This window comes from Caenorhabditis remanei, chromosome I (assembly GCF_010183535.1).
Source record: "Caenorhabditis remanei strain PX506 chromosome I, whole genome shotgun sequence".
NCBI classification, from domain to species: Eukaryota; Metazoa; Nematoda; class Chromadorea; order Rhabditida; family Rhabditidae; genus Caenorhabditis; species Caenorhabditis remanei.
Window position 1 is genome coordinate 13252763 of NC_071328.1, and position 19117 is coordinate 13271879.

Consider the following 19117-nt stretch of genomic DNA (forward strand, 5'->3'; position numbering starts at 1 on the left):
ATCGATCGATTCAAATAGTGGAAATGCAGATAGTTTTGTTCCAGATAAGATAGTGAGCTCTGAAACGCGTCAACGGTGCGCCAGACGGTTAAAAAAAACGATTTTGGACTGAAAAACGTGATTTTTGAGTGGAAATTGTTCGAAAATCTTATTTTTCAACTCAAAACCTTTTTTTAAAGCCAATCTAGCTTATAGGGAATTTCGACCTAAATTCAGAACGACCAAATTCCTCAAAATTTGGATCACAGATAGCAGCAAATTTCAGAAAAAAACTCAAAATAACGTCAAAATAACATATATCCAACCTAGACATGCGATAGAATACAGAAAAAACCTCTACGACTGCACCCAAAAATAAGTATTTACGTAATCGTCCTTTTATAATCATTGTCTCTCTCCTTCATCGGATTGTTATCTCAAAATGGATAGTGGTCATTTAGTCAGTGGGAAAAGAATTAGGTGTTGTTGTCAAAGAGAGAGAGAGAAAGGATATCGTAAAAACATCAAAGAATTTGGGAAATTTGATTTGCAATAGAGCGAATTTAGCACCAACTGTAAACATTTTGATTTAAAAAGTCGAAAGAAAAACAAAATCTACATAATCCTGAATGATTTTTGATATGTTATGGTGACGGAGGTCACAAAATGTCAAAAGTGTCTCCGTAAAGACCACAAAAAGAGCATCGAGATGGGGCCGGCACCGCGGCTTACTGTTTGCTAAACGATAAACTAGTAAGGGAGGTCGAGAGTGTCGAGAGTTTACCTATCGGATCTCATAGGGTCATTTGATTTGAACGGAGGAGGGGGAATGGTGGGATAGATGGGGGTAGATAGGGGAGGAGAGGCGGAGCAAAAAAAGGGAGTAGGAGTCATGGGGATTCAGAATCCGTTCGGACTTTTCGAGAGCTTTGCAACTCTGCTCAAATTAGTCCTACCCGAAATTTTGGAACGAATTCAGATTCGTCAGCTTCTAGCCAACCACAACGCAAAAATGTTCAAGTTTATGTCAAAGCGGTCATGGGTCATAAACTCAGGTGTCAAGTTCTACACTGACCAATTTTGGTCAGTGAATTTTTTACACTGACAATGCTTGGTCAGTGTAAAAAGATGATGGAGTGGAATACATGGCTAGAGCTGAGGCTTGCAATGAATCCGCTGATCCACAAGCGGATTCAGAATCCTCACGTCTCCGGCCGCCCAGACAGTGCCATGAACACCTAAAGTGTCGCAACCGGTGTCAAGTTCTATTCTACACTGACAAATTTTGGCCACTGTAAAAAGTTCGAGAGCTTACGGCTACCGGATTCAGAATCCTCACGTCTCCAACTGTCATTGCCATGAACACCTGAAGTGTCGGGCAGACGCCACGCAAAAAAGTTCAAGTTTATGCCAATCGGGTCATAACCTCGAAGTGTGAACTTCTACACTGACCAAAATTGTTCAGTGTAAAAATATGATTGAACTTTACAAGCATATTCAGTATTCTCCAGCTGCCCAGCCACATCACACAGTGCCAGCTAGACAGTCACCACGTGCAAAAAGTACAAGTTTATGTAAACGCAGCCGGTCATCACAACACCTCAGCTGTTCTCAACTACACCGACCAATTTTGGTCAGTGCTGTTGTAACCATATCTTGTCTTCTCGATCATGATGTATCGGGGGAGGCGTAATGACCTAGATATATCAGGATGAGAGTAGGGGGGTGGAAGACGAAAAAAAAGTTGGTGGAGTGTGAGAACTTATGTTCTTCACATGTGATTTTCAAATAGATAGAGGAGATGCACTGATAATCTTTAATTGAAGTGTAGACGACAACACCCGCGTACTATTCGACGGAATGGTTCTAGAAGTTTCGTAGATAAGAAATGAGAATAATTTTTAGGCCAAAGTTGCTGAAATTTTAAGAAATTTCAGAACTTAGAGTGAAGGTACCGTATCTCAAAATCCTAAGGAGATATCGAAAAAATGATGATTTATCCCTGATCTACCTAATTTTCAGCATTCTGACTACTCTAAACACCTAAAAATCTCCTCGTTTTCAGCTTCAGAGTAAAAGACCTGCCATACTACTGCCTATCACTTATTAATTACGTACACACACACTTTCCAATACCCGGATGATTTCGATAAGAGAACACAAAGAGGGTGCCTGAAACTCTTTCAAATAGTACAAACACAGGCGTTGTGCGTCTCCTCTTATCAATTCAGCTTTTATCATTTTGTTTCAATTTTTTCCCCATTCTTCAACACGTCAACATCATTGTGTTTCAGGTGGGTGGACGACGGGAAGACAGAAGCTTATTGCAGCAAAAACAACTAGCGGATAGAGGAATGAACGTTGGGGAGCGGAAGTGTAAATTGAATAATGAAAATTGGAAGAAGATGAAGAGATGACTTCATCTGAAGAGAACCGGATAGAGATGGACATTTCAACGAAATAGAAGAGAAATTTCGAAGGGAAGAGGAAGAAGCTTCTAGAATGAGGAAGTGTTTAGATGCTAAATTTTAGAAGGAAGTGATCAAAGAAGAGGATGTTCCAGCCAGCCAGCAGGAATTAGGTTTCTTTAAAAAAGAAGCCTGGCATCGTCAGACGGATACCCCGGGATCGTAGCTATTCTCATTTGAGAAAATTGCAAACCGGCGCGTAACTTGCTTAAAACGCAATGTTATGAGCTGAAAAATATACCAAAATGTAAAATTCGTTGAGATCTACATTTTGGTACATTTTTCAGCTCATAACATTGCGTTTTAAGCAAGTTACGCGCCGGTCCGTGTCGGCCCGATTTGCAAGTATGGAAATAACAAACAACCCGAAATTCTGTGCACCACATGACAGGTGTTCTCCAGAAGACCAGCTGGCTGGAACCATTCCTACTGTAGGAAATTCCCACAAAAAAGGGTCAAAAAAGGCCAAAAAACTTTGAAGGTCGGTCGCACCCCAAAAATCCTGTGAATCGGCCTCTCTCCTTCTTCCCTCTCCGTGGTCAAATCGTCATAGAGAATTCCGAAAGAGACAAACACAGAGAGAGAGAGAGAGTCAACCTTCTCCTCCTTTAACTAAAGGAAGTGTCCGCCCCCTTTTCTCGGTCAACGCGAGAGGGTCTTTCTTCTTCTCTTCCCTTCGGGATCATCTCACACACACACACACTAGGTCAACCATGCGGGTAGAGAGAGTGTGGGTATTTGAGAGACGGAGAGAGAGGTGAAGAGAGATGGTATTTACAATGGACCACAACGTAACTATCGGTAGTAAAGTACCTAGGAGACCTTGAGCCGAGAAAAAGGACCAATGGAATGGGCGGAAAAAAGTGTCTCAAGGACTCTGTTTCTCGGATTCGGATTCCAAGGGCAGAGTGACACTTTGGAAATGGGGAAGGAAGGACGAATCCGGATTCTGAAGGAATCAAAGTTCCATTCTGAACGAGAAGCCGTTCTTTGAGGGTGTCATTTTGAGGTTGAGTACTATGACAATTTTTGGTCTAAATTTCTATGATTTTAGCGGGAAATCTCGGACATTAGTGCAAAATGGTGGAAAAACGGTTGAAAATGGTCAGAATCGAATTTTTTCGAAAAAAAGGTTAAGGTTCCGAGGGTCGCGGGTTCGATCCCCGCGTTGGCTCTAAGATTTTTTGCAAAACTGTTTTTGGGAAAAAGTAGAATTTTGGTTTTTTTAAAGGGGTTTCAGGCGATTTTTAGCGATTTTTCACGCAAAAATTTCGAAAAAATGTCAAAAATGACCAAAAATCGACTTTTTGACAAATCCCTCCGAAATCCGAGGGTTCCAGGTTCGATCCCTGCGCTGGCCGAAACATTTTGCAGTGTTTTTAGTGGTTTTTGGGTGGTTTCAACCGATTTTTTCACTTTTTAGAGGATAAAATGACCAAAAAAGTGTAGATTTTATTCTTCTTAGATAACCTTCCAAAAACTGTTCTAATTTCCATGATATCAAATTAAGTTCGCCGCCTCCAATTACTTCTCAGCGGGGAGGGAGGAGATAGATGACGTCCGTCAGAAAGATAAAAACTCAGATCGAATCGGAAAAGGTTATTGCGCTACTCGCAATTCTTTTTGATTCAATACGGCATGCCGCAGTGTTCCTTTTTATCCGAACCGTTAATCCCCCATCCCCCCAACATATCGCTCAAATATATATAACTATAAATTGCTATGAGAAATGAGCCATAAAAAGGGCATCTTCGAGGACAAATTTGGGAAAAAAAAACACAAATTTTCGAAAAAAAAAGAATCCCTCGAAATTCGTTTTCGTCTAATTCGTCTACTAACCATACAAAACCAGAATATGACAGTGTTCGTTCGTCAATCACGTCGACGGGGGGTACTTCTCACTGCGCAGTTGTTGGTCAACTACTAGCCGGACAGAGAGCGGAAAAAAAGTGCGTAAATTATATATAGATACATTCATAAAATGACTCATTCACAGAGATGAATATGTCGGTTTATTGAAAAAGAAGGAGGACACAGCGATGAATGTGATATTTATACAGGTACATGGTATGAATATGGTTATGAATTTTTAGCAAAAAAGCAAAAATTCTTCTAAATCTGCAATCGCGCTCTACCGTACTGTGAGAGAAATTCCAGAATTTTAGTAGCAGAAAACGCGCTCTATCAAACTACAGAATTCAATATTTCCTGGTTTTTAGCAAGTTTAATTACATAATGATTACATAATTAAGCATGCTGAAACCCGGAAATATTGAATTCCATAGTTTGCGTTTTCTGTTACTAAAAGTCTGGAACTTCTCTTACAGTACGGTAGAGCGCGATTGCATATTTTGAAGAATTAGAGCGAGGTTGCAAGATCTATTTTCTCCGGTTTTCAACGACGAAGGCGTAGCAATTGCGCCCTATCGAACTGACACTCAAATTTGACATTTTTGATTTGGTATGATCTCCAAAACTAGTCAAACTGAACGCAAAATGAAGAAAAATTGGAATTTTTGAAAAAAAAAACGCCTAAAACAGCCTAAAAATGACCTTAAATAACCTAAAATAGCTTAAAATAGCCTACAAGGTTGATATTCAAAAAAGCAACATCTGTGCCGATTTACGGCGCGTAAATCGACATCAGAGGATTACGGTAGAATTCAGACTTCCAGAAAAATCTATCGAAAAGTAAAGAAAAACCACTCGTTTATTTTCTTTTTCTGGGAAGAAGAGGCAATAAAAACGAAAACGGAGCGGCGAGAGAAGAAAAATAAATATTTTTATTATGGATGGAGGGGGGGGGGGCGAGGTGATAAAAATCATAGCAATATGGGAAACTCAAAACTACAGTAACCCTTGGGAAACTTGAATATGGATGGATGGATGGAGATCTTCTCATCATATCCAGAACAAATTGTCGAGAAGAAACGGAGAAAAAAGTGAAAAAACGAAGAAGAAAAGAACGGAGAGAAGTGACACTAGTTCTGAAGAGAAGCTATTTGCAAATGGGAACGACGAGAAGAGGAGAAGCTGAGAGAGAAGGGGGAATGCAATTATGCAAAACCAGAGGAGAGAGAGAGTGACAAGGAGAAAAAAAAACAGCTTCAAGTCGAAAACAAGCAATTTTCAGATATGTATTTTGATCAGGGCTCTGCGAAAGATTTTCGGTGTTTTGATATTAGCCAAGCATTTTTCTTACAACTGCGCTCCGCCGCAAACGAGAGAGTATTGACGAGCGGCGCAGAGTTTTTTTTTCTGGCGAGAAACAGATTTTCAATTTTTGACCCATTTTCGCTATTTTTCATGATAATTTACAAAAAAAAACTTTTGAAAAATGCGAAAATATGTCAAAAACTGTAAAAATCTGTGCCGGCGCGAGAAAAAACTCTGCGTCTCTCGTCATTACTCTCTCGTTTGCGTTGGAGCGCAGATGTAAGAGGGGGTGGACTGCTAATAGTTTTCGAAAAAAAATTTTGGACGAAAACTTTTCGAATTTTTTTCGATTTTTCCTGATTTTTTTCTAACTTTGTACTCAAAAACAGGTTTTCGGGGATTAAAGTACTTAGTTTTCATACAAATTCAAGATTTTTGACTCCGAAAAATTCATTTTTCAGATAGTTTTTTCGAAAACGTTTCTTGTACAGCCTTGATTTTGGTGTCCTGGATGGTATCGTCCATCCAAATTTTTAGGGATTCAGGTAGATCAAATCTAGTGCTTCATTTTTCGTCTAGTTCAAAATATACTCTGGTTAAGTTTTGAGGCAAGAGAGCGCAGAGAAGTCAGACACTCTAGCTTCTCTGCGTCTCACTTGTATCCAGGCCGCCAACTATCAAAGAACGCTTCTTACAACCGCGCTCTACAGAATCCGAAAAAAGTTGTGTGCGAAATTGAGAGACGCAGAGAAAATAGACATTTTCAAGGCGTTTACAGTGGAGCGCAGTGACGAAAACTGTGACGAGCTAATACAAAAGTAAAGATCAAGTTTTGATCTACCTATAGCTCGGAGCAAGATGTGCTCTCGGAGTTTGGCTTCAGTTCTTCTTAAATTTCAGCTCTTCTCGAATTCTGCTGAGCAAAAATCTCCGAGAGCCAAAAAAAACATCTCTTCTGCCTGCCCAAAAATAAAAATCGAAGGAAAACATGGCTCCGCTCTAATGAGCACGTGCTCCTCTTCATTGGCTCCCTCCGTTTTCTTCTATTTCTGACATTGAAAAAATATAGATTTCTCGAATGAAGGCGAAACGGAGAGGAGGGATTTCAGAGCAATCCCTGATTAAGATCTATATAGATATAAAGATGTGAATGTCGAGTGACGTCAAAGATGCGGCTGGGGTGACTTTGGCGCTTTTCGGTTGAATCGAAATCGGGTAAAAAAAGAAGTCGTGGCCTAGGATTAGTCGACTAGGCCATCACACTGACCAACCGATCACAGTGACAAACTATACTGACCATTTTACACTGACTAAATTACTACACTGACCAAAACTCCGATATTCTTGAAATCGAGTATAAAAATCGTTTATGGCCTAGGATCCGTCAATTCGGCCACCACGAAAATAACGTCACTCGACACAGCTGAAACGAGTGCTACCGTAATATTTTGGTGGAAATGTTTGGTTTAATTGAATTTTTCGATTTTCAAGCGATTTTTTTCTCTTTTTTCTGGAAAAAATGTGATAAAAATCAGTGGAAAATCGAAAAATTCAACTTTTTCTCTAAAATATTACGGTAGCACTCGTTTCAGCTGTGTCGTCATTTTCGTGGTGCTACACCACGATGGCCGAGTTGACGGATCCTAGGCCACGACTATCTTTATTCAGCAAAATTTGAATTTTATTCAAATTTTCCTCGTAAATCATCCCCGAAACTCTGTAAATTGACAGGAATTACTGTAAATAATGGTCGAACCACAAAATTGCAGATTTCTGTCGAAAAAACGAGAATTCTGGTACTCAAATACTCAAATCTGACGGTTTTGATTGTTTTGAAGTGGAATTTCTCAGTTTTCGACAAAATTCGGAATCGGGGAGATTTCCAGAGCTCAAAACACAGAATTACAGTAATTCCCAAACGGTTTTCGACCAAAAATTTCGCTTTTTCAGCCGTTTTACTCAAATTTAAATTATTTGAGTGTTTTGAAGTGGAATTTCTCAGTTTTCGACAAAATTCGAACTCGACGAGATTTGGGATTACAGTAATCCCTTTTCAGCCTCGTTTTGAGACGCTGGCAGCAAGTTTTACGAGAGAGAAAAAGAAAAAAAAGTTATTTCAACAAATGGATTCGTTCGCAGCGTCGGGATTTTCCCGTTCTGCTGTCGCCTCCATCTGTGTTTTTTTTCTCTCTCTCTAAATCCGTTCACTTGATCCTTATTATCGTCGCCTGTTCAAACCGGGCTTCTCCTCTTCTTTTCTTTCTCAAAACCGTATCAATTATAATCTCGTCGTCCACAGAAGACATTTCTTCTGCCTTCTTGCTTTCTGGTCATTCTTTCACATCTCCTCCGTATACATATATGTATAGGAAGTGAAAATTAGAAGAAAGTGTTTCTCTCTCAGGGAGAGAAGGTACAACACAACTTCCTTGTCCTCCTCACCCGTAAAAGGGAGAAATCACACGGAATCTTTTGCGTAAAGCCAGCAAGACATCTTGTTATGTGTGGAGATGAAATGACGGAAGGTTCGAGAAGAAAGTGAATAATAACAAGTCGATTAGATGATGGAAGGAGGAACCGGTTTTCAAAAATTTACTTGGTTTGCAAATGGATTACATAGTATGAGTAGATAGAGATGGAAAGTTGGGGGGAGGGGGATTATAGATTTTTGGCCGGTGGGGAACGAAAGGGATGAATGAAAATGTCTAGTTTGGGCTGAAAGAGCATTGGTTAAACAGCATTGGTTCGCTCTACCGAAACCGAAGAAAATAGTGTGCGAAATTGAGAGACTCAGAGAAAAAGAGACATTTTTCTAGAGCATTTCGGTAGAGCGCAGTTGTGAGAACTATGTCGAACTAAAACAGCTCTACCCACATGTGGGACGTTTTCAGACCGATTTTTGGTGCATTTTTGGGTCGATCAAAGAGTTTCTGGAATTTTCAGACTCAAAAACACTAAACACTTTCGAGTTTTATCGTTTTTACAGGGGTTTCTAGCAGTTTTTCGCACAAAGTTTATGAAAATGAACTTTTAAATGCAATTTATGATTTCAGTGGAGCGCAAAAAAAGTCAAAAACAAAAAATTTTTGACGTTTTTATCAAAAATGGTCATAAATCCTATGTACATTCAACTTTTAATCGAAATTTGAAAAAATTGTTTAAAAAAAAAAAAAAATTCTCGGAAATTTTTTTTCCGCGACTGTAGCAAAAGAAAAAGTCGAACTTCAACATTTTTACTAACGGTTTTTTTTTGAGAAATTTTGATTTTCGACGGAAAAACGCCTGAAATCTCTATAAATATATCGAAAAACCCCAAAAAATTACACATTTCAATTTGAAAAAAAAGGGAAAAATCAGTTTTTCTTTCAAAAAATGAAATTCTGAAGAATTGTGTTCGCTTCATTTTTTCTGCAAATGTTCTAGAGAAAATTGAACAAAAACTAATGGAAATTCGGCAAAAAAATTGCATTTACTGAAATTTGAAAATACAGATTTTTTGGAATTATAATGCAGAAATCGTCGAAAATAATGATTTTTGGTTAAAATAGTGAATTTTTGATGAAAATCGATAAAAATCACAGATTTTCCGTAATTTTTATGCAGAAAATGTCAAAAACTACGAGAAGTTTCTGCTCGAAACAGCAGAAAAATCAGCGAAAATAATTTTTCCACTAATTTCGCTCCGATTTTTACCAAATTTTCATCAAAAATACCCTCTCAAACCCCAAAAATGTCACTCGATTCAATTTCAGATAGGTCTCCTCCTTCATCTCCGTACTAAAAAATGAATGTCAAGAGGAGGCGTGTTGTGGGCGGAAATGAATGCAGAAGGTCCCAGAAAGAGGCTTAAAACGGGAAAGCAAGAGGATCTGAGAGAGAGAGAGCCAGAGAGAGTGGCGCCGGAGCCCTGAAAATGGCGAAAAAAAACGGCTCTTTTTCCATAAACAGACATGAAAAGAGAGAGAGGAATGGAGAGACGGAAAAGAAGTCTAAATATCTCTCCGAGAGCCGAGAAAATAGAGAAGAGAGCAATGGGAATGACGTGATCAGTTAGATTTAGATGAACACAACAACATCAGCTTCTTCTTTTTCTTTGTCTGTTTTCTTGTTTGTAATTACTCACCTTCTCTAGTTGGGATCCGAGAAGAGAGCGGGGTGATCACCAGAATGTAGATCTTCTGTGGGTTTCTGAAAAAACATGAATTTGTGTCAAAAAGTTACAAAAGGGTGATTTTAGTGCTGAAAACTTTAAAAAAAATTGAGAAAATTAAAGTTTTTTTTAAACAAAAATTTGTGATTCACCGGAAAACCTTGTTTTGTGTCTAAAATTTCTGAGTTTTCCGCAGTTTTTGATATAGCGGATATTACCTATTTTCCGCATTTTTTGAGTGGAAAACCCTAATTTTTCGGTGTAAATATCTGAAAACGAGGTTGAAAAAATGAATTTCTCATTAAAATTCTCATTAGAGCGCGTTTTCATTGTAACTACAAAAAAGTTATGGGCCTATTCACGTCCGGAAAAAAACGTCGTTTTCCCTCGATTCATTTACCGGAGAGAAGTTTTTTTTTCGTTTTTCCGATAAATGAATCGTAGGAAAAAACGCTTTTTCCAGACGTGAATAGGCCCATTAGAGTTGAGTTGCTCCGCCCACAATGAAAACGCGCTCTAATGAGAATTTTAATGAGAAACTCATTTTTTCAACCTGATTTTCAGATTTTTACACCGAAAAATAGGTAATATCCGCAAAAACATATCAAAAACTTCGAAAAACTCAGAAATTTTAGACACGAAACAAGGTTTTTTTTCGGTGAATTACATATTTTTGTCTACAAATATATAAATTTCAGAGAATTCGGATGAATTCCTTCGAAAATTCTGAGAGAGAAACGTGAAAATTGAAAGAAACACGGCACTTTGAAATCGAATCGAAAACATAAAATCGAAAAATACACAAAAAAAAATTTTCACAAATTTTCTTAATTTCTTAATAGTTTTCTAGGTAAAAAGCCGCAAATTCCTGTATTTTTTCACACAAAAATTCGAAAAAAAACCAAGTGAAGCCTAAGAAGGTGATTTCTTTCAAAATTTTCAATTTTCAATTGTTTATAAGCTCAAACTAGAATTTCAGGTTAAAACTCGTAACGTTCCGTGTTTTCTGATGTAAAAAATAGGTAAAATCTCAAAATTTAGGCGTGACATGTGATTTCGTACGATAAAATATAACTTTTAGGCGGAAATTCCGTATTTTTCACACAAAAATTCCAGAAAACCACTTAATTTAAGCCTATTTAAAACTAAAAATGAGATAAGAAAATTCGAAAATTTACAACAAAAAAAGCTTTTCGCGAAAAGCTTTTTTTGTTGTAAATTTTCAATTTTCAATTTTAGACCTAAAATTATAATCTAAACCTTTTTTCTTCTCTAAATTTCTCAAAAAATAGTCGAAATTCTGGCCTAAAATCCGGAACATTCTTCCGTAGTGCCACGTATCTAGGGCACACGTCATTCGACCTTTTTGGAAAAAGAGAAATAATAAATGTTTCTGGAGAAGCGATAGATAGGAGAGAAGTGTTTGCAACATTCGATTTTTCGAGAAACACTTTTTTTAATGAAAAAAAATGGACGGGACGAGAGAGCATTAGAAGCATCGATAAGATAGGAGGCGAGAGAGTGTGCGAAACGAAGAGACGCAGAGAACTCTTCTCGTTTCGCCACTAAAAGTCCGATCAAATCAATCTTTTCGGAGGGAAGAGAGCAGATGTGTCGGGGTCTAACTGGCCACATGTCAACCATCAATTGACCCTGTGTGAGCAGCAACTGTCTGCTCACTCATTTGAGGAGCACAAAAAGAAGTAGAAGTAAATAATAATAAATCGAATAGATATGAGTCATCAGAAATTGAAAAAATTGAAAAAAAAGAACAACAGGAAGAAATGACGAGTGCAATATAATCTTTATGCTCACTATTGTAAATTCTAAATACATTTTTAAGGGAAAAATCGAAAATCGGGTTTAAAAATTCAAAAAATCACTGGAATTTTTCAGACTACAAAAGAAGAAAATAGTAGGTAAATGGGAAGAAATGGAAAAAAAAATACTGAAAAAAAGTTCATAGAACATGAATTAATTGAGAAATAATTAAATCTTTTGAACAATTGATGCGCCGGTCATCTCAGCTGGTTGAGGGAGTCCCATAATGGCGAGAACTGTCGGCGCGACGTCGCAGAGAGCCGGGTGACGATCGGCTGGCTGAAAATTAAAGAGATTTTTGATGTTTCTAGTATTTTTCCAATGTTTCGAATGATTTCATTGTCATTTTGAAAAACTTTTATGATTTTCAGCTGTTTCTAATTAAATTTTCATCATTTTTAGCGTTTTTTTTTTTTGATTTTTGAAAATGATCCACTTTTTAGTGCAATTTATTGAAAAAAAAACGCTATAAATGATGAAAAACCGGTTTTTTTCAGTCTTTTCCATCATTCTTAGTGTTTTTTTTTAATAAATTGCATTTAAAAGTTCATTTTCATAAAATTTGTGCGAAAAACTGCTAGAAAATCATGTAAAAATGATAAAGCTCAAAAATGTTTAGTGTTTTTGAGTCTGTTCAACCGAAAAATGCACCAAAATCGGTCTGAAAACGTCTCACAAGTGGGTGGAGCTGTTTTATTAGTTCGGCACAGTTCCTACAACTGCGCTCCACACGTAGAGTCCCGGACTACTTATGCAGACGCGCTCTACTGACAAGCATGGTACACATTGTCGTAGCGGTGAACTTTCGAACTTTCTGTGCATACCGTGGTGAACATTAGAATTTATTCAACGTTGAAAAATGGATTCTAATGTTCACCACGGTATGCCCAGAAAGTTCTAAATTTCACCGCTACGACAATGTGTACCATGCTCGTCAATAGAGCGCGTCTGCATAAGTAGTCCGGGACTCTACGTGCTCCACCGAAATTTCCTTGAAAACTGTCTCTTTTTCTCTGAATCTCTCAATATCGCACACAATTTCTTTCAGTTTCGGTAGAGCGCAGTTGTAAGACCCATGTCGTGTTGATATATATATATGAAACTGATGAAAAAGAATCTGAAAATTGCGGAAACACTTTTTCGACCCAAAAATGGACCAAAATCGGTCCGAAAACGCATGAAACACTGACATCAACAAACTTGAATCCGGGATGGCTGAGTGTCAACGGAACACGATAGCACGTGTGTGCCGTATGCTTTCCACCGTCCGGTGCCTTCATCTTCTCCGCATTTCCGTGATCCGCAGTGACCATGAGTGAGTATCCGTGCTTCTGTGTCGCCTCGTAGATCCGTCCGATCGCCACGTCAGTCGCCTCACACGCTTTGACAGCCGCCTCGTAGACTCCCGTGTGTCCGACCATATCAGGTGGAGCAAAGTTGCACATAATGAACGGATGAGTGCCCGCCTCGATCTGTTCGACCATTTTGTCAGCGACACCGGCAGCCGACATCTCCGGTTGAAGATCATAAGTGGCCACTTTTGGACTTGGCACCAGAGATCTCTCCTCTCCTTCGAATTGTTTCTCTAATCCACCGTTGAAGAAGAACGTGACGTGAGCGTACTTCTCAGTCTCAGCACAATGGAATTGAGAGACTTTTTGCTCGGCGAGCCACTCGGCCAACACATTCTTGTTGGATGCTGGTGGGAAGAGTGATTTGAATGGGAACTCCGCCTTGTATTGAGTCATTCCGTACACTTGGACATTCGATGGATGCGCCAGTTTCGAGTTGCAATCCTTGTATCGTTCCATTCCCATTACCTGAAATTATAGATTTGAAGAGGTGATTTTTCACAGAAAATGCTCGTAAAATACATAGTTGTCAAGGCCCGGCTTCAAAAAATGACCCTTTTTTTTCGAAATTTTTCATTTTTTCATCGAAAATGTGACCATTTTTGACTATTTTTCAGAATTTCTTCTAATTCTGAATGATAATCGAAAATTTGACTTTTTCGCGAAAAAATTTGAAAATTTGACTTTCGCGCCAATTTGCCCGGGCCCTGATTTCGCTGACAAGGCCTTGACAACTATGGCAAAATATGGTTTTCACTGTAAATTTATGGCTTGAAACTCGAAAAGAGACTTCTCAAACTCTTAAACTTCAAAAAAGGGTATTTTCGGAGTTTCAAAGACAACAATTTGGATTTTTCTCGAATTTAGCAGTAGAGCGCACTTGTCAAGAATGATATTTTGAGCTTTCCGAAGTTTGGCTTCAAAATATTGGAGCTCCTTGTGGACATCCGGACAAACAGAGGCTTTTAAAGAAATAAAAATTTGCGCATAGCTTCCGCGTCAAAGTGACAAATGCGCTCTACTGATAATCGAAAAAATTGTGTTAATTCCGGGTGCAGTGGGAGAGATAACACAACTTTCAACTGAATTACCATTAGAGCACACTTGTCAAAGATTTTCCGACAAAAATTTGAATTTTTAGTATTTTCGAGTGATTTTGTCAGCAAAAATAACTTAAAAATTCAATTTTTTCGAATTTTTTTTGGCAAAAAAGTCAAATTTTCGACTATGATTCATAATTAGAAGAAATTCTGAAAAATCATCAAAAAAATGTGCACATTTTCGATGAAAACTTGAGAAAAATGGCATAATTCGTGCCTTCCCGTTGACAATTCTGAAGCGATTCTGATTTGTGAATTTACGGTCGAAAAATCAGTAAATCGACACAGATTTCCAATCAAAACTTCGTTACCTCCGAAATCTCACGCATACGATCGGCACGGTAATCGAAAAAGACGAGAGTGTCGTCGTTCTGAACACGTCCCTTCTCTCCTTGAAGAATGATTGGCTTCAGGAATTCGTCAGTCTCATCAGCGGCATAACGCTTGCGAACAACTTCGACGACCTGGAAATTTGGAATTTTTTTCGGGTTTTGAGCAGGAATATCAACTCGGCACAGTTCTTACACCTGCGCTTCACCGAAATCTCCTTGAAAAATGTCCATTTTCTTCTGCGTCTCTCAATTTCGCACACTATTTTTTTCGGTTTCGGTAGAGCGCGTTTGTAAGAAAACTCATCGGTTGAGAAATACTCACTCCAGTCTCATCAGAAGTCTCTCCGACACCTCCGATCATTGCCTCATACGCAACATTGATACGCTCCCATCTCTTGTCACGATCCATTGCGTAGTAGCGGCCGACGACTGTGGCCAGTTTTCCGTATCTGAAAATGAATGGGTTTTGTTTGAAATTTGCGCTGAGATGGGCGACGGAACTCATTTTATTTCAAAATTTAAGACTATTTGACATGAATCGATTCCGGAAGCCAGGGGAAATGAGGGTTTTTGCTAAAAATTTGTTGAAAATCGATTTTTCAAGCTGAAAATGTCAGAAAATACATATTTTTCATCAAAAATTGCTTTAAAAGGCGAGAAACTGGCGTGCCTCTGGCGCGTTTCGAGTAGAAAATTCGATTTTCAGATTTTTGCCCTGGCGTGTCTTCAGCGCGTTTCCAACGCAGACATGAAGATCTGGCGTGCCTTTGACGCGTTTTTAATCAAATATTTAAGCTAAAAACGCGGCTTCAGTGTCTGGCGTGCCTTTTTCGCGTTTTTTAGTCATATTTCTCGATTTTAGTGGGCACTTTGAGGTCTCATAACTCGTTTCAGACTGATTTTCAGACATGGTTCCAAGAGAATTTTCTCTTTTCCCTGGCATTCTGAATCGATTCATATCAAACAAATCTTGAATTTTTGAGTGGTGGTGTCCCCAAAAACTTTTAAATCAGAATTTTTATCGATTCTTGATTTGTCAACGTACCCAACAGTCTTCTCCAAATACTCGAGAGTCTGCTCGAGGAATCCAACTCCACTGTTTGGAGAAGTGTCACGTCCATCTCCATAGAAATGGAGGTAGAGCTCCGGGACGCCGAGCTCTTTGATAGCTTTGATCAAGGCGAACATGTGGTCTGAAAATTTTAAAATTTTATGAGAAATGAGATCACAAAAGAAGTCTTTGGAGATTCCAAACGACCTATAAACTTGGTTTTAGGTACTTTTGACAACGGGGAGTCCGTTTTTGAAATCAAAACCTGCTAAATATTCCTGCGAGCCGAGTTATGAGCTCTCAATCTTTTCATACTGTCGGTTATGATTTCTCACACAGAATTCCGAATAGGTGAACTATAACCAAATTTATAGGTCGTTTGAAAGCCAGAGACTTCATTTGTCAGAATTTCTTACCAATATGCGAATGAACTCCTCCATCGGAAACGAGTCCAGCCAGATGGAGACGTCCGTTTCCGTTCTTTGCACGGTTGCACGCGTCGACCAAGTTCTCATTGTTAACCTAAAACAAAATAAACAAAATAATGATTTTTCAGATTAAAAACTGTGAAAAATCCAGTTTTTCTAAGATTATATAGGAATTTCTGCGTTTTTCAATGTCAAGACCTGGATAATTAGCGCCAAAATTTAAAATTTTTCGAAGTTTTTTGAATTTTTTAACGCGAAAAAGTCAAATTTTCGACTATGATTCAGAATTAGAAGAAATTCTGAAAAATCGTCAAAAATGGTCACATTTTCGGTGAAATAATGGATTTTTTTGAAGCCGGGCCAAGCCTTGACAAGTATGGAATAAAATTGATTTTTATATTAAAAAACGGAAGAAATCAAGTTTTTCGAAGATTTTATCGGATTTCCCGCATTTTTCGACCTATTTTTGCGGGTTTCGACTCGGAATTTTCAAAAATTGCAAATTTTTAGCTGAAAAACGCCCGTACCAATTGATTATTTTTGACGGCAAGATTGATGCGAACAATATCCTGATAGATGACACGTCCAGCTCCGATATTCAAATGTCCGACTTCCGAATTTCCCATCAATCCCTCGGGAAGACCGACGTGCAGTCCGTGAGCCTCGATTTGAGCCCAGTTGCCTAGAAAAATACAAAAAAAAATACGATTTTAAATCATTTTTACACAATTTTTGTCCGTTTTTTTTGTTGCGAATTTGTGAAATTGCGGTACTCAGTTTGCTAGAAAATCACATTTTTGATAGAATTAAACAGTTATTTCTCATGAACTTTGTGCAAAAAACTGCAAAAAAAACCTGTGAAAATGTTAAAAACTCGAAAATTTAAAGAATAACTTTTGAAAAGGATCATTTTCAGTGATTTTTGAGTCATTCTGTGATGTTTTTCCGTGTTTTATCAAGGAAATTTGGTTGAAAATCTGAATCTGAAAAGATTTCTCTTAATTTTTCAATCATTTTTCAATCATTTTTGTCCTTTTTTTTTGCGAAATGTGAAATTGCGGTTCTCAGTAAGCTAGAAAATCACGTTTTTGACATAAAAAATACAGTGATTCGGTGTTTTTGCCGACTTTTACATATTGAATATCCAATAAATTGCATTAAACAGTTATTTTTCAAGAACATTGTGCGAAAAACTGCTAGAAAATCATGTAGAAATGATAAAAATTCGAACATTTAGAAAAAAAACATTCGAAAAGAATTATTTTCAGTGGTTTTTGACTCATTTTGTGACGTTTTTCCGGGTTTTATCAAGGAAAATTAGTGAAAAATCCGAATGTTTTGATTTTTAAATCGAAGCATTGAAAATTCAATTTCTCACTGATTTTCATCGATAAAACACGGAAAAATGTCACAAAATGAGTCAAAAACCACTGAAAATGATTCACTTGACGTATTTCGAATGGTTTTTTTCCAAATTTTGTCAAAAACCACTTTAAAATACCGTAAATACTGTATTATAACGGCACCTGTAATAGAACGGCGCCTGTATTATAACGGCACCCCATCAATACTCAGAATTCATGAATATGAATATCCCGGTGTTTTTTATTGTTTCTGATTAGAAGCAGCGTGATTGATAACGTCTTGATCAGCGAAAAGAATGCCCAAAAAAGGTTTTTCGTTTAAGTTTAGTGAGTTTTTAAAACCTCAAAATTTCTCTGGGAGGCAGTTGAAAAATATAACGGCATGTCGTTATAATACAGTATTTACGGTATATATAACTAATGAAAAACATTTTTTCGAACCGAAAATGCACCAAATCCGGTCTGGAAACGCTCCACAAGTGAGACAATCATTTTTCAATATTTTTTCTCTTTTTTTTTTTGAATTTGTGCAATTTTCGGTGTTTTTGCGGAATTTTATTCAATTTTCCAGTCGTAATCAATTGAATTTGCTCTTTCGCTCCATCGTAAACTTACCGGAACACAATTTGTCCATAACTGGAGTTTGAGCATTAAGAATGGCATTTCCGTACGGATCATCAGAGATTCCCCATCCGTCGATAACAATCAAGCAGACCTTATTGGCCACCTTTCCGTTATTTGCCATCGCCATTCCTGAATTTATGAAAAATAAATTTTCGGTGAAAAAATTGAAGAGAAGCAATGAAAATGGGCGAGATGTTAGTGAAGGAAAAAGAAAATGAAATCACGAAAATGTTTTGACTGATAAGGCAACAGTCTGATCATTGATCAGTTTGGGAGAAAATAACAAATTTTTGCAAATTTTTTTTTAATGGTTAAAATTGAGAAAATCAGGGTTTTTTAAGGGAAAATGACCAAACATCTGGGATTTTCGGCGTTTTTCCATGAAAATTGATTAAAATTTAGAGATTTTCGGCGTTTTTCTATGAAAATTGATCAAAAATCAGGCATTTTCGATGTTTTTTTCGATGAAAAATTATCAAAAATCGGAGATTTGCAGATTTTTTAGTAGAAAATATGAAAATATGTGAAATTTTCAGTGTTTTTTGATGGAAAATCGTCTAAAATCGGGGATTTCAGTGTTTTTTTGAGGAAAAAAACGAAAATCGGAGGTTTTCAGTATTTTTTAGTAAAAAATATGAAAATCTCTTAACTTTTCAGCGGTTTTTGATGGAAAATGGTTAAAAAATTAGGGACTTCCGCTGTTTTTGCTGAAACTGTCAAAAATGGAAAATTTTAGGTGTTTTTTAAATGAAAAATGACTGAAATTGGAGTTTTTCTACATTTTTTAGAGATATTTCTGCGATTTTCTAGCACAAACCACTCCTCTATATTATTATCGGTTCTATGAAACCACTCATTATGAAAATCCGCTCACCACGTCGTCCGAAATATCGTCGATAGATTTGAGCGCCCAGTGCCACAAACATGTCTGCGTCTCTCACTATTTCTCTTCGAAACTTATCAAAATGCGAAAAAGAATCAGAAATACAACGGGCGAAATTTCTGAGAAGTTTTGCACGTAAACAACTCTTCTCTCACGTTTTCTCTCGAACTCTCTTGTTTTTCAACGCTATTTTTGTGAAGGGATTTCTGGAGAGAAAAAGACGGAGAAAAGGCGAAAAGAGCCGCCCGAAAATGGATAGAGACACAGATAGATGAAGAAAAATGATGCAAAAATAAGAACATTGTTCATTTATTTCATCAAAGAATGATCAAAGAACAAGAAGAAAAAGAACAAATACCGAAGTTTTTCGATAGAAAAATAAATTGCTAATTTTTTTTTAAAAGTTCAA

General features: G+C 37.5%; 1 protein-coding gene across 1 annotated transcript; it reads right to left on the bottom strand.

The window, feature by feature from the left end:
* Window positions 1-11742: 11742 nt before the first annotated feature.
* Window positions 11743-17952, bottom strand: GCK72_002946 (uncharacterized protein; the record flags this gene model as incomplete). The annotated part of the gene is made up of 8 exons (XM_003095008.2): window positions 11743-11853; window positions 12765-13394; window positions 14338-14490; window positions 14681-14807; window positions 15404-15551; window positions 15826-15931; window positions 16365-16519; window positions 17817-17952. 8 exons carry the CDS (start codon window positions 17950-17952, stop codon window positions 11743-11745), a joined length of 1566 nt encoding a protein of 521 aa, XP_003095056.2.
* Between the last annotated feature and the right edge of the window lie 1165 nt (window positions 17953-19117).